The 16620-nt window shown below is 41.8% G+C and overlaps 1 protein-coding gene and 1 pseudogene across 6 annotated transcripts in view; one reads left to right on the top strand and one right to left on the bottom strand.

Moving 5' to 3' along the window:
• The window catches only part of LOC125153756 (zinc finger protein 665-like), a 47283-nt gene that overhangs the window by 17212 nt on the left and 13451 nt on the right, over window positions 1–16620 (top strand). For 2 of the 6 annotated variants that reach the window (XM_047837250.1, XM_047837245.1), the window contains exons 1-2: window positions 8375–9046; window positions 11410–11474. In XM_047837250.1, coding sequence (XP_047693206.1) covers window positions 11460–11474 — 15 coding nt within the window. In that variant the 5' untranslated portion in view covers window positions 8375–9046; window positions 11410–11459. Of the gene's footprint in view, window positions 1–8374; window positions 9052–11409; window positions 11475–16620 lie in introns of those variants that run through there. The other 4 variants (XM_047837249.1, XM_047837246.1, XM_047837248.1 and 1 more) reach the window with 3 other exon arrangements.
• On the bottom strand, window positions 843–1915 carry LOC125152604 (vomeronasal type-1 receptor 2-like; annotated as a pseudogene).

Raw genomic sequence — 16620 nt, 5'->3', positions numbered from 1 at the left:
CATGCTCTACTACTGAGCCAACCAGGTCGCCCTAAAATAGTTCTATGTTTGAGTTACATCATTTTTTTTTCCTTTCAACGGCGTCTACATTGTTTTTTTGATGATTTCAAAAGTGATACTGCCCCTTGTTAGACAAAATATGTTCATATACTCCACCTGCAAATTGCTACTTGCCTCCTGCACCATGCTTGATGAAAGGGTCCTCTGTAATGTCTTGTATCCTCAAGACAGAAAAGTGGAAGACCATCTTGCTTGCTTGTGTCTCTTTCTCACCAACACACCCAACTGGTGTCAAGATTTAACACAGAAGATTCTACCTTCTAAACATCTCAAAAGTACATTCAGTCTTTTTCCCACATACCCAATGTGTTTACTGGCTGCCACCCATCTGCACCCTTTGTAAAATTCAGCTGACACCTATTCCTGTGTTCCTTTTTGTTCTCTGCAGTTTAGTGTTCAAATGTTGACCAGAAAATATTTTAATTAAAGCACTCATCTTGCTCCACAAACGTGATCATATTTCAAACATCCCCAATATCTCTTAGATACGAGGCATAATATTCACAACATAACCCCCAAAGCCAACAATAAGTAAAACCTGTTATAGAATCTTGATTTCTCCATGTTTATCAATAAAAATAAAACTATATAAGTACACACATATTAATTCAAGAAGATTTCATGTACCATGCTCTTTAATATTAGGCTGGGTGTCAGTCTGTCTCATTCAGCCATGTCTCTCGAAGAAACTACTCATAATTTTCTTAACGTTTTTGAGATCTCCGTGCATCCATGTCTGAACACGTGAAGACAATTCATATTTCCCTGATGAGATGAGGTAATTATGTATTTCTTCCACAGCAGACACAGTACAGCCTGAATATGTTGGGGTCATGGTGCATGAGAGAAAAAGGGCTAATAATTGGAAAACATGCAATGATTAGTACAGTGACATTCACCAGCCACCAACTAGAATTCGAGAGCCACTTAATCATAAATGATGGGCAAAACGGCATAAGACAATACAAAGGTAGTCACCAAGACAAAGATGCTTTGGATGGCTCTGGTCTCATGGTCTCAAGGGTGGGTCTGGAGGAGAGATTGTTCCTATGGATGCCTTAGACCCTCTGCTTGTGACTGTGAAGGAGAAAAACCATGGAATTCCCTCACAGAACTTCAAAATGGGGGACTTGCTGGCTAAGGTCATGAGTCTCAAACACAAAATGCCATGGAAAGATGTCATTGCTGCATATAATGAGCCTGTGATCTTGTCAGTACACTATAAGTCAGAACAATATCCCAATCTACTTTTTTTGGTAATAGTTTTGTTGTTCCATTTACAGCCATATAAATAGGAAAAAAAAAAATTTATCAACATGTGGAACACCCTGACAGGATACTGGAGGGACCAATGTACTTTGGAGCTTTCACTTTAAGCTCTGCCCATCTAGAGTTCCCAGGGCTGATCGTGATGGCCTCGAAGACACACAAGGGGCAGGTGGAACAAATGGAGATACCTCTGAACACTTTGTGAACATATAAGAGAATGTAGCATCCATAATAATTGGTGAAATGTTTCAGCCCTAGAGGTGCTATGGTCTCTGGGATTCCTCTAGAGAGAATGTGCAAGGAGTTGGCTACGATCAGGTGCCTGAGAATGAAATTGGTGGATCTTGGCTTGCATTACCTGAAGCTAAGGGACATCTAATGATAGAAGAGTCAGAAATTGCCCAGGATTCCGATGACAATGTGGGATAGGAAGATCACTGCTATATTCAAATCCACCGAGGCCATTCTGTTATTGTCCAAAACTCAGTATTCAAATGCACAGGCAGAAGGTTCTGCATGAAAATATGAGTTACAGGCTGCATTTTCCTGGAAAATAAAATCACTTACCTTTTCTTTCCCCTGAGAATTGACATGGAACTTCCCTAACCTTATGAGTTAGGAACTAACATTACTCTCATTCTATAGACAAGGAGAATTTAACCATGGGAAGTTAAGTGACTCATGTAACTAGCAGTAGAATCAGGATTTGAACCTTGGTAGCCTAGTTGCCATGACAAGAATGCATCCTACTGTACTATACACCGCCAGGAACCTCATCATGGGTACACACACACACACACACACACACACACACACACACACCTTCTCATATTTTAAATTTATTTTACTTAACATGGTGTGATCATTTCCCATTTTTGTTTAAGTATTCTTTGTGAGTAATATAACTAAGGAGTGAAGATTCAAAGGTCTTAATAAATTATACATGCACTGAATAACTTTATATGAGCCAGTCTGATTTATTTAATATAGACAATGTTAGGATGACAGCAGAACTCACTTCATTTTTTTCTTGGACCAAAAGGATAATGGCATCCATAACAGATATTATTGTGTGGAACTGCACTGTGTGCTAACATACGGGACATGAAACATCACATAGTGATAAAACATGTTAGGGCAGAAAATAAATTAATCCTATTTAAAGATCACATAACTGTATATTTGTTATTTTAGAATAAACAAATTGAAAATTAAATTGATATTTGAGTTGGAAAAGCTATTAAAATTCTATATAAACATGCAAAATGGAATTTGAAGACTTGAAATCTTGAGCATTTAATGAATTGAAAAGCAAGAGAGGTGAGTGGTGAGCTGGGAATACTATTGAAATGATTTTCACCAGTAGAAACATAGCTTAAAATTGCTTTTTTTCTTGATGAGATTATATTTTTAAATTATTATTTTAAAATTAAATTACATTTTAAAAATATAGTCCTTAATATTTTACTCTTTAAAACCTTCTATACTGACGTTTTCATTTCTTTTTTCTTTCTTTTTTTGACGTTAACTTTTTCTTAAAGGACCTTTCCTAATTTTTGGAAAGAAGATTGTCTCACAGATCGAGAGTCCACAGAGATTTTTCAGTAGAGACACATTTACTGTCTCCATTAAGCACATCACACTCAAATTACAGAAGAATAAATTTCAGCAATTCCTGTTAGACATGCTGTTTCTGCTGTGAATCAAGTATTTCAGTTAGTTCCATCATTCTCATTATCACATGCACATGCCCTTACAGTGCTCACAGTATTGCTCCTGAAAATGTCTCTGTGACTCTTGCTCACTGTATTGAAAAGCAGATTAAATCTGAAAGTATAATCTATGTTTTTAAGTAGGCTGTCCATGCTCAGTGTGGGGCTTGAAGTCGTGACCTTGAGATCAAGACCTGAGGTGAGATCAAGAGTTGGATGCTTAAATGACTTAGCTACCCAGGTGCCCCCCCTGAAATTATAATCTTGAAGCAGCTTAAAATTCAGCCTCTGACAGCACTTGGATCAAACACAAAGCACCCCTTCAATGAGGATTTTGGTAAATTACATTAGCAGCAGTCATGCACTGATTGAGCAGTCTCTCTCACAAGCTCAGCCTGTGCCGGAAGATTCTTCCCCTGACATTCTCACCTACCCAGATTCCTGCTGCATCTCCCAACCTTAGAGACTGTGCTCTCACACTAAACTAGAAGATTCTCACAGACTCCTTCCTGCTGCCAGGACTGGAAGCTGGGTGTAAAGTAGCAGGCAAAGCATGTGTGGGAGGGAGGGAGCCAAACCCTGAGATAGAGGTTAGTGATTCTGTGACTTCACCTCCCCAAAGAATTGCCATCATTATATCAGCTGTAGTGACAATGATAGTTCAACACTTGGGGAACTGAGAATGGTTCTGAAAAACTCTAATTACCAGGATCTATTAGAAGTTTGTAGTGAGCAGGTCCAAAGGGACCGTTGGAGTGTTTGAGAGAGACTCTTCCTTTTCCATTATTTCTGGAAGCAGACAGGGTCTCACATGCAAGGAGGAAATGCTGAGGTCTGAGCCATTAAAGACCAGCCTCATTGGATTCTGTGCCTCCCTGAGAATTTTTTTTATTCCTGTCTAATTCTTTGTTAGTCTTCAGACCCAAGTACCACCACCATTTAACTTATGGGCAGAGAGAAAGAATCCTCCATATGACCCAAGAAGGATTTTCTAGTTTTAAAATTTTCAATATCTGCAATGCATTTTAAATTTTCAATGAAGGGAAATAAAGGACATGAGGTCAATAAGTGACATTAAAAATTACTTGTCCCATTTCCCCAACTCAAAACAAGTTAACCAGAAAGCCTACATAAAATGGACATTTACTAGCAAAATACATTTTGCCAAAATTGACCTCAGTAAGAGGGAATCTAAACAGATCAAAATCCATAGAGAAGAGGAAGACGTCTATCAGTATCCCTCATAAATAAAAAGCACCTGGATCAGATTAGCAGCCAGATTCTTGCATTCTTTTAAATAGCATATAAGCTAATGCTGCCTACTCAATTCACGAGCATTAAAGAGGAAGTAAAATATCCAAATTATCTTTATACATGACATAAAATTCTGATACTGAAACATCATAAAGTATGTACGAGAACGAATACCACAGAAAAATGTCACCTCTTCATACAGATGGTACCATGTAAAATAAAATAGCCAAAACTCCTGAAACTATATGAAAATATGATGAGGAAAGCAATTTGTGTCTCAAATACAAAAATGATTCACCTTTAGGAAGTTCATTAATATACTTCATCATATTTATGAAGAGAAGTCAGGAAATCTTACTCGTAGTTACAAAACCATTATTTGGAAGAATTCATCATATAAGAATGTTAAAACACTTGATATTAGGGAATTCTTTAGGATCTTTCTCAACTTGACAAAGTCTTCATTTTGGTCATAGGGAAGCGCTAGAGATATTCCACTGAGGCCAGAAAACCCCAGTAGAAAAAGTACATGATCACCTGTTCTATTCATTTGTCATTGTGTTGTAGGTTTAGCCAGGGCCATTTAAAATGGTAGAGGAATTAGATGTAGAACTATGTTTGCAGACGATACAAGTATACCTCTGGAAACAGAAAGGACCTCATAGAAAATCCACTTTGAAAAATAATTCAGTAGGCTAATAGGTTTTGATACTGATATACAAAACCATAGCCTTTTGTACATGGGGTATTATTTTGAAGATTTTATTTTTAAGTTGGGACGAGCACTGAGCGTTGTATGGAAACCAATTTGGCAGTAAATTATATTTAAAAACAAGATTTTATTTTTAAGTAATCTCTATACCCAAGATGAGGTTCAGGTCATGATCCTAAGGTCAAGAGTGGCAGGCTCCACCAACTGAACCACCTAGGTGCTGCTGTACATATTATTTGTACAATAGATTATGTACAACAAAGAATCATTTATGGGTTTTAGTAGGAGGGTCTGCAATTACAAAAGTATAACATAAAATAGGGACACATGGGGGGCTCAGTCGGTTACGAGTACGACTCTTGATTTCAGCTCATATTGTGATCCCAGGGTTATGGGATCAAGCCTTGTGTCTTGGTCTGTGCTGAGCATAGAAATCACTTGGGATTCATTCTCTCTCTCTCTCTCTCTCTCTCTCTCCCCCCCCCCATCTCTATCTCTCAAATAAACAACTAAATAGCTTTAGAAAAGTAAAATGAAAGAAACTACCAGGAATGAATCTAACAAAAATGTGTAAAGCCTATATTGGGAAAAAACTAAAACATTCCTGAAATATGTGAAAGGAGAAATAAATGAATGTAAATTTACATCATGTTCTTGGGTAGAATATCTCAATTTTATAAAATCTCAATAATATAAAGTCTCAATATTATAAAAGAAAATCTCAATATTATCAATTCTCCTTTAGCTAATTTATAAATTTAATTTGATCCTGATATAGATATGATCAGTTAGTTTTTCGAACTAATAATGTGATTGCAAAAATGTTACAGAATACTAAACAATAAGAATAGCCCAAAAAGTCTAAACAAAACAAAAAACCCAAAATGAGTATAGTTATACTTATGAGATGTTATTTATAAACAGACTATTATATCAGTGAAGTTAAAAAGTTAAATGTATGCCAAAGTGCATAAGAAAAGTTAATAACCAGCAAAAACTAAAGTGGGGATAATATTAATGCTTGGTATGTGGGAAATGGGAATTCCTATCAAAATGACAATAAGTGTTCTTATTCTTCACATCCTAGAGCGGGATAAAGGTCAAACAAAAGAGAAGTCTATACAGTAAAAAATAATTAAAAATGATTAAATACCTTCCTAAGACCTGCTTCTCAAGCACCTGACTATAGCCAACCTCTGGCTCATCTTCATTAAAAAAGTTGCTCAGCAACACTTTTGGCTTGAAAAACATCTTTGTTGAGTTTTGATGTAACTTGTTTTGTATGTTCCGAGTGGCCAGTGGTGTATCCATTGGCAGCACCTGCTTCTTGAGTGTCTTCCAGGACATCACGATTGGCCCCAGGAACTCCAAGATGATAGAACTTAAAATAGAGGCTCTGCGTGCCTCTCTAACAGTCAGCTGCCCAATCATAACTTGGTGGTAAATACCACTTTCAATCTTCCTGTGACTGAACCGTGAAAACATCACATAGAAACATGACTGGGGGTGCTGAATACCAAGATCACACAATCACCACTTTTAACCTTCCCTCCTGTCAGACATTTGGGAATTCATGCCCTGGGGCAGTATCTCCCTAGTTTTCAAGCTTTTAAGATACAAGCAGTGGGTCCAGCACATTTACAGGAACAACATCTCCAGAATTTCCCCAGAGGTGAGGTCTACCCAAGGCATCCTTGCCTTGGTAAGCACCTTTGTGTCTTTTTAAGCTCCCTCGTCCACCTTTTCATGTCATTTGGCTCTTTCTGAAAATCCCAGTTGGTGGGAGCTGAACCCCTGTGCTCTAATCACTCCATGTTTTGTTTTGTTTTTTCTTAACAGTCAGCCCTTTTGTTCTCTGGAGCCCTGACCTTATTGTGTCCAGGATCGTCTCTGCACGCTGCAGAAGGAATACACAACAGGAATACACAACTGTCTAAAATGACAAGATACCTATAAACTGTTGTAAACTGTTAGACAACGTGTAGTTACTTTTTAATTCACTCCTCGCAGAGATTTAAGCCCTGGAAGGGGCAGTCACATAATAGAGAGGATGTGAAAAGCAAATGCAGCCAGCACCACCTTCAGAACTTCCACAGGAAACACAAGAGGAGCTATTAACTGGCACATTTCCTATTAAAAATTATTAAGAGTGTATATGACGCTGCTGAAAACGTGAAACACTAGTGGTAGAGTTTGCTTGCACCATTTACGTACAGAACAGAAATCCTTATCACCTGTTTGTGGAAATACTTCAAAACCAGAATTTCATCAGTACTAGGAAAAGTTAATCTCTCTGAAGGATTCCACCTTTTTTTTTTAACGTTTATTTATTTTTGAGACAGAGAGAGACAGAGCATGAACGGGGGAGGGGCAGAGAGAGAGGGAGACACAGAACTGGAAGCAGGCTCCAGGCTCTGAGCCATCAGCCCAGAGCCCGACGCGGGGCTCGAACTCACGGAATGTGAGATCGTGACCTGAGCTGAAGTCGGACGCTTAACCGACTGAGCCACCCAGTCGCCCCAGGAGTCCACCTTTTAGAAGCTTCCTTATCTGCCCTTGACACCAAGCAATCAGAAACAGGAAACAAAAGGATCAGTTAAAATATCTAATTTTCTGGGTACCTGGGTGTCTCAGTTGACTGAGCCAGGGACTCTTCGTATCGGCTGAGGTCATATCTCAGGGTTTGCGATATCCAGTCCAGACATGGGGTGAGCGGCGGCGTACAGAGGGCTCTGCTCAGAGCCTGCTTGGGATTCTAGATCTATCTCTCTGCCCCTTCCCGCTTGCATTCCCTCCCGTGCTCTCTCTCAAAATAAATAAATTTTTAAAACTCTAATTTTCAAGAAAAAAATAGACTTCTAAAATACCTGAGAACAAACACTTTGTTTAATTAAAATTGCAATGACATTTGGCAGTTAAGGGCTTAAGTACATACAGGTCCCACTGGTAGGTCTCAAAGACATTTGGATTTGTAATTCATCTGGAAAGGTGTGGAGTTGAATATCAAATTTAAGAGAGAGACCTTAATCAACACCCATTGACGCAGAAACTTTTATTCCTTTAAAGCAACGTGCCAGCGCTCCGTCCCACAGCCCAAGGCCCGGCGGGGAAAGCCTGGAGTGCAGTGCAAGGGATGGCGAGAAGTGACAGTTGAGTGAAAAGTCTGATGACGAGTTAATACCGAACAGCACAATTCCCACAGGACAGTGTTTATTTCTTTTAATGTTTATTTTAGTTTTGAAAGAGAGAGAGTGCGAGCGAGGTAGGGGCAGAGAGAGAAGGAGACAGAATCCAAAGCAGGCTCCAAGCTCTGAGGTGTCAGCACAGAGCCCGATGGGAGGCTCCAACCCACCATAGGGAGATCAGGACCAGAACCAAAGTCAGGCTTAACCTACTGAGCCACACAGGCGCCCCCCGCCCCCCAGAACAGTTGTGCGTGTCGCATTCTAGCGTCCATCACCGACACTGACCACCCCGGCTTTTACTTCATTAAACAAGGAGCTGTCACTATGCGGGTCTCAGTCGACCCACGAGGACCCCGGGCGCCAGGTCCCCACACTGCTCCGCCTCCCCCCTAGAGCGCATGTCCACCGCTCTCTAAAGACTTTTCTCTCACCCCAACCCGCCCCGCCCTCCAAAAATTGCTTCCCCGGGCACCGGGCGCAACTTGTGAAATACCGCCGCTCCCAATAGAAGCGGCCCACCCTTCCCTGAGGTTGCACCCAGCCTGGCTCGAAACGACACCAGCGGGATCGGACGGAATCCAAAAGCGGAACCCGAAACCGGGCGGCCGGAAGAGAAAACAGACCCGCAGACGCTAGGAGGAGAGTGGTGCGCTGGACCCGCCCCACCGGATGTGTCCTGGACACGCCCCGGCACCGCCCCGCGACGCACGCGCGTGCGCCATTTTCTGCAGCCCCGGAAGCTGATCCAGCAGGGCAACGTGCGCTGTGGGTTGGGTGAGTCTCCATTTTTCTGGTTCGCACCGGCGGTTGCGCTGCTCAGTGCCCGGCTCCACCCCAGGTTCCGGGGTCGCCTGGTAAGGTAAAATTCTTGAACCGTCTTCTCCCTTTCATCTCTCGCGGCCTGGCTCTAAGACGTTCCGAGTCCTTTCTCTCGGGGCGGGTCCCGGGGGGTCTGTGGTCGTTTTCGGTTAAAATCGCTCCGAGGCAGGTTCGGGCCAAGCCGTTCTGCCTGTGGCCCTTGCAGACCTCGATATCCTTGCCGGTCACTTTCCTGCTCAGAACCTTTCTGTGACTGCCGAGTGTCCCCCGTGCCCCCAACCCCATACTGCGTCGGGCACAGTCGTCACTAGGGAGGTGGGTGCAGGCCGTTGGCCGCAGGGTGGCCGTCCGTCAGGGTGTGGACGGAGCTGGCGGGGAAGGACGCAGAAATCTGCGGAGTTAGAGGGTCATCAGAAAGTGTGGGGAGAAAATCCGTCGGGGATTGAAACAGGCTGCCGCAGAATAGGGTGAAACTGTCTGTTGGAGGAGGAATAGCGACGGAGGGAAACGGAAATGGACAAAAGCACTGAAGAGAAACAAGGACACAGACTTATACGGAGAAAAAACGCGTAGGGGTCACAGACAAGGCACAGGACCCAAACCCTAGTGAAGAACCGAGGATATTAAGTTGTGAAGTACCGACTTGAAGTTTTATGACCTCGTTAATCCAACATTTGGTGAATTGTTTCAGTTGTGGAGAAGAGATCGAGAGTTGTGAAACCTGGTGTTTGAGGCATCTGCACTTTCTAAGCATTGCATCAGAAGATAATGCCATTGGCAACCCCTACTCATCCAGGGGGATTAGAACTGTCAGTTAAAGGGGACTTTCTGTAACCACATGGTGCTTTTACGATGGCCATTATTAACAATACTGTTTGTCTCTCCCCGTTTTTTCGTGGCTCACGGCATTCTTTTCTGAATTTGATGTATCCTCACACTTGTTTTGACGTTAATCTCAGATTCCACTGGAGAGCTTTTCAATTTCCAAATTATTTTCTCTTGTAATTTTATTGTTCAGAGTATGAGTTTTCTATGCTTTCTACTCTACCATATGTTGCAAGGATTCTTTGATGTCTCTTAAACAACTTGATGGTATTTCATTACACATCCGTTAAGGATGCTGGTAACCTTTTAACACTCAAAACCTAGTTTAGTGTGCTAATTTAATAATTCAGCAGTTCTCTTCTTGCGTTAAAGCAGTTTATAAATTATCAAGCTTTGAGGTGAGTTCTCCAGCTAAGTAGATGATCGCCTCAGGTCCCCTCTGTCTTCTCTGTACAGATGTTGAAGGGTGGTCTTGATTGATGTGGAACTTGGTTCCAGCAGAGCTCATCCGTTCATAATACAGAGAGTGTTCAGACCTCGTGCCCACAGGTGACCCTTTTTCATGTTTTCCAGGACCAGTAACTATTTGTAATTTCATATAGCTTTTCTGGAAAAGAGGAATTAAATGCTTGGGCTTGCTTAAACCCATAAAAGAGAAGCTTCTCTCCTTCAGGAACATGAAAGGTAATCTGGAATTAGGACAAGCCCTTTCTACTTCAACCTGTCTAGGCCACCTTTTCAGAGATTTCTTACACCCAGTTCTGCTCATTCAACTGAGACTTCTTCAGGGTAACTTGGCAAATTCACTCCCCCTGTAACCCCCGATGGACCCACCTGTAACAGGAGACAATAGACCAAGAATTCTGAACCTGAGTTAATAAGATGCGTGAAATGATTTTCAAAACTAGGTGCGTCTTTGGTAGTGTTCTGGGAGAGAGTGTGCAGTTATAATGGGAGTTCACAATGTGACCCAGTTCCAAAAATATCGAAAGCCACTGGGAAAGAAGTAGGAGCATAGCTCAGAGACAGGGACGTGCCTCTGTCACCTCCACCCTCTCTGTGTATCCTGGCTAAATCTTAAAAATTTGATTGTGTCATCTTTTGACATTAAACCCTCTAACAGGCTTCCCGTCAGCATCAGGACAAAGATCTAAACTTCTCAGTACGGCTTCCAGGGAGCTCTGGAGCTGGGTGGCCCTTAAGAGTTGGTCCATATTGATGGCATGGACAGGTTTCTGTGTCCTGCATCATCCATTCCTTGGATGCGGGCTACCTAGGGAGGAGCCAAGAACTTGAAGGAGCCCATTCCCTTTGGCCAAGTGCCAGGTAGACAAGACAATGCAGTTGCAGTGGAGTGTGTAAGTTTGAGCGGTAGGGGAGGCCTTCGTGAAGAAGTGGGTAAAAAATGCACTTGTTGGCCTCCACATAGGACCTTATTGTCTCTGCATCCCTCCTGTTGCAGTGGGCAGCAAAGGCCTTTTTCCCATGGCAAGTTTCTCCCCATATGTATATTGTGGCAGAGGATGGGTTGTGTTGATTCTGCAAATTAAACAACATCCTTTTTGTCACACAGTATAACCTTACTTGAGAAAGAAGACCAGAAGAAGGGGGAAAAAAGAAGGAATGGCTCTTTTCCAGGTAAAATCCCATTTTTTGTTGATTTTTCTTCCTAAAATGTCACTTTGGACTTGTTAATCTTGTCTGTCTGTGAGGTGTCCTGCCTGAGTTGTTTACTCACACCCAGGGCTTTCTCCCAGTCTCCCCTCCTCTCCATGCATATTTCATCTTAACTGTGACCAAGTGACGTGGAACTTAGGAAGAGGCACCTGTTAGGAGGTCATCCTGGGAATGTTGTTCTACACAGGCTAGGACTGGAGATAGGGAGTTAGCTCTTTGGTCTCTTCAGGAAGGATTCTTCAGAGATCCCTCCTGGATCCTTTTTCAGCTCATATAAACCAGGATTAAAGAGATTATGTATGTAAGTCAGGTATTAACGTGCAAAAGTACCTGAGGAACCCTGGAAAATAAGAGTGATGGAAATTTACTTCATCCGGTTTTACAAATGCATTTTGATGTTAAACCAGGGACTCATTGTGCTTCTGACTCCACGATATTAATACTTTGGAATAGAATACAAAGTTGAAAGTAGGAATGAGAAGTAGAGAGGGTGTCTTGGTTTATTAACACAATTGGTTTTCAAATGTAGAACCAACTTACATGTCAAACAGTGTCACAGACGATGAGACTGGAGTTCTCTCTTGTCCAGAAGAGAGCAGATGCAGAATGGAATACGAGAAAGGGTGATGTCCGCAAGGAGACAGGGTCCCCCAACAGGGGTATTGTCTCAGTATTTATTGACCTCACAAGATATTACGAGGTACACGTGAAGAAAACAAGATCTTACACACATGAACATGGAGAAAACCATCAGACAGGAATCATTAATTTGTGTGTGTAGGAAGCAGAGGGTCTGGAGGCAAGTGGAGTGTGTGACCAAAGTACATTAGTAGATTGGGGTCAGATGGAAAGGAATTTCCTGCAGGTGCTGTAAGAAGTTACTCGTGATCCCATTACAATATCTCGCTAGCTAACTTCGGGCACGTTCGCCCCATGGTGGGAGATTTTCGCCCTAAGCTTTTCTCTAGCTAATGACTTTACCTTGGGTGCTTTTGTCCCGTGGTGGCAGCTTTCTGCCCTAAGCTTTGTAACCTGTTTGTGGAAGTCTAAGGGATTCTTGAACCTATTTCCCCCTGGCTCCCCGTTTGTTTTTTTTCATCTTAAGTTTGCGTGTGAGGACAGTCATGATGGCTACCTGATCCATATTTTGCTGTCTCAAGGTTTGAAGAGTGATTCTGCAATGGCATAAAAGGAGACATCATATAAGTATTCCACTTCACAGAATTACAATAGAGGATTAGCACCTTTTGTCCTTTTCCTATAAATTGGATGGCAGCCATAAGGGCTTTTAGGCGTGCCATTATTTGTTTGTAGAAGTTTGGCTTATTAGCTCTTTGATAAGGTTGACCATAACTGGGTTAAGTTACATGTGCAGTTTCATAGTGTGCTGAAGACTAATTCGAGAAATGGTAGCAGAGGCTATAACGCTTACTATGGCTTGGATCCCCATGATTAAGAGGCCTATGAAACGCCTTTGCCTGCTTAATACCAGTGGTGGAGATCATTGCCATCAGATGCAGATCAGGTGTGTAGGCAATACCACTGCGTTGTAAGAGGAAGTGGGCCTGGTTTGACAGGCGTTTAGGCTTCCCTCATGTTATATGAGGAGCTAGGAATTGCATTTGTGGAGCGACTTCAGGATGAGGAACAGTGAAGTGGTTTCTTCCATCCTGAAAATGGAGCGGTGGTGGTTCATTCTGAGTCATTCTCTGGAAGTCCCGGTTGATGAGAAGGTGTTCTGGGGGTCTCCCCCATGCTATAATACGGCTTCACCTACCAAGAGGGAATCCCCAGAGGTCCAGAATCTGAAAGAATACAAGCATATTCTCAGACCCAAGTGAGAAGTTTGAACTGGCACCATAGGTGAGAGGGTTTATGGAATTTAGGAAAATGGAGCTTAGCTGCGTTAGTCCTTGAGGGTCAAGATTTGAAAACGTAAGAGTGATCATAGTGTGATCGAGGAGAAGTTGAGCTTATAATGTAGATAACCATGGGCAATTCTGCCTTTTTTGTTGTTTTTAACCTATTTTTTAATGTGCTCATTCTACAACTGCTTGTCCTTGTGGATTGTAGGGAATTTTAATTTTTTTTTATTTTTTTTTTAACTTTTTTTTTTTTTTAACGTTTATTTATTTTTGTGACAGAGAGAGACAGAGCATGAACGGGGGAGGGGCAGAGAGAGAGGGAGACACAGAATCGGAAACAGGCTCCAGGCTCTGAGCCATCAGCCCAGAGCCCGACGCGGGGCTCGAACTCACGGACCGCGAGATCGTGACCTGGCTGAAGTCGGACGCTTAACCGACTGCGCCACCCAGGCGCCCCGGGAATTTTAATTTTATCTGCCATTTCCTTCTTCCTTTGTTCCATATTGTTCCCTGTGAAAGTTTTGACTCTTAAAATCTTGAAGGTTGCTGAGGGTGGATGGTCTTCTCTTCTGTAACTTCTTCTTGCTGAATAGGGTCATAGAGAGTCCATCCCTAGGGGCAACATTGGTAAGTTGGGGTAGGTATAGCAGAGTTAGGAAAAGGAAAGACAGTGCAGGGGAAACAGCCTCCTTGAGCATAAAGGATTATCTGTCTACTGGAAGTGATAGCGGTGAGTAAGTCTTCCAACAGGAGTCACAAAACTATGACAAAAAAGACACAAAAATGGACGTGATTAAAAGATCTAATGCAGGTGAGAAGGAAATTCAGTTACTTCTGTGGCACATAACACTTCAATTATCAGAATATCAAGTGATGACCTTATGCCAAAAAATATTAAAACTAGGAATTGCGTATAATCTCTATAATATGTGTAGCCTTACTCAAATGTAACCTAAGGATTATTATTTGTTTGACAGTGCTTCCAGAGTAATTTAACTTTCTTCAGAAGCCTAATCAGTCAAAAAGACTTCATTTACAATTTAAATCTTTGAAAATTTGTTAGTAAAATACTCAGAAAGTTGTAATGCACCAAGTGTGTTTACCATCAGACCCCAATATCCTCACTTTCCCTGCAATAAGAAGCTGAAAGCAGATAAGCTTTACTTAGTAATCAGTGATTTAGCATCCCATCCTATTTAGAAAAGGCCTAGATGTCCCAACAAATTCAATCCCAATTTATCATGCACGGAAAACTTTTCGAGTTACTAAAGCCTTTGGAAGCTAGTGTAACAATGACTCATGAAACCTGTGAGACCAAGTTTCCAATTTAAGTTGTAACATGAGCTTATTTGACCTTTGATTAACAGGTGCATTTCAAACCAACAAACTTACATTCGGGTCCCCCTAAGACAGTTTGTTCCCCATGGTTAATTTTTACCTGAAACACTGCTGAGGAAATCTGAAGTGGATGATCTTGGCTCGTTGACATATCAGAGACCATGTTTAAAGATTGGGAAAGGTTTCTATAGGTCATAATATGGATGAATTTTGGGTAGACCCCGGTGTAGTGTATAATATATGCTCCCAGTTCTTTCGAGTTTTCCAAGGGCGAGATGTCTTGTGAGTTTTCCCGTGGTGTTTGTAAACATAGTAAGGGCATTCTTAATAGGTAGTTGCAAAGGAGTGAGGATGTCTTCAGAGGGAATCTTTTGTTCCTTTGACAGGTCAGATATTTCCCATTGACAAATGGTATAGTTGGCATTCTCAGGATGTAGGGATGCTGAAGGGGCTGGCTGACAATAAGGAAGTTTGGGTTCCATGGAAAAAGTTTTTATTTACTTTGAGTGCGTCTATATGTTCATAAACATCATCCGCACATAAGGGGAGAGTGTCTGTCAGAACAATAGATCATGTAAGAATAACTCAGGCAGAACATTGGCGCCTTCCATATGTCATGCCTTTAGTGTTTTACCTATTCATTCCCAAGGGTCTAAGTGAAAGGTTCCTTGCTTAGGAGACCCAAGACAGTGTTGCTGGATAGTCATTAATGATTTAAGGAGTGCTATATGAATGTGTTTTTTCTGTTCTAGGGATAGAGAGTCTCCCATAATAATTCTCTCAAAAGTTCAGTGGCAGTGAATCCCCATAAGTTCGGTTTCTCTTACCTCATCAGGAGAGATTGTAGTCCCATGCATTTTTCTATTTTTGGAGCTCTAGTTGTTACACAGCTTTCCGCATCCTTGAGTAATGTTGGCTTCGTAGCCATGTCGCCTTCCAGTCTCGTCGGCCCTTAGCCACAATGGGTTCTCCCACATTGCCTTTTTAGCCACGTCTCCTGCTGACACATCCACTTCTTAGTCACACTGGCTTTTCTTCTAATCATGTTGGCTTCTCGTCGCCTTCTATCACGTGGACGTCTGTCACCTCTGCTTTTATCATGTCGACCTCTATCCTGTCGCGGTCACCATCTGGCGAAGACTAGGAGCCTGGAGTTCTCTCTTGCCCAGCAAGAGAGCAGATGCAGATGGGATACGAGAGAGGGTACTGCCTGGGAGAAGACAACAGCCCCCAACATGGGTTTCATCTTGTATTTATTGAGCTCTCAAGATACTACATACGTTGGGAACATGAAGAAAAGAAGATTTTACACATGTGAACATGGAGAAAGCCATCAGACGGGAATCATTAACTTGTGTGTGTAGGAAGCAGAGGGTATTGGGGGCAAGTGGAGTTTGTGATCAAAGTACACTAGTAGATTGGGGTCAGATGGAAAGTAATTTCCTGCCGGTGATGTAACAAGTTGCTCGGTATCCCCTTACAATATTTCCCTAACGAATCTCGGGTGATTTTGCCCCTTGGTGGCTGCCCTCCGTCGTAAACTTTCGTAACTTATTTAGGTAAGTATAAGTGATTCTAGAACCTATTTCCCCCATAATAGTAAATGTTTTATAAATTATTGGTAGCACATCCATCTCATAAAGACCATGGTGTTCTTTTAGGAACTCTCACACGTTGCACATCTTTTAGAGAAAAATGTGTATAATTTAGCCAGACATAGGAGCAGAACTTTCATCACAGAGGATGGTGCTCAGTTTTAATTTTACATAATATTAAATTCTTTTTATTATTTTTGTGTGTATGTATTAAACTTCAGTAGTACAGATTTTTGCAGTTCAGTTCTACACACTAATACATTTTTGAAACTAAGAAGTAAAACATGTTCTTCCCTGTCATATCTTCCA

The sequence above is a fragment of the Prionailurus viverrinus genome, chromosome E2 (assembly GCF_022837055.1).
Source record: "Prionailurus viverrinus isolate Anna chromosome E2, UM_Priviv_1.0, whole genome shotgun sequence".
Lineage (NCBI taxonomy): Eukaryota > Metazoa > Chordata > Mammalia > Carnivora > Felidae > Prionailurus > Prionailurus viverrinus.
This window is presented reverse-complemented; position numbering and strand designations above follow the sequence as displayed.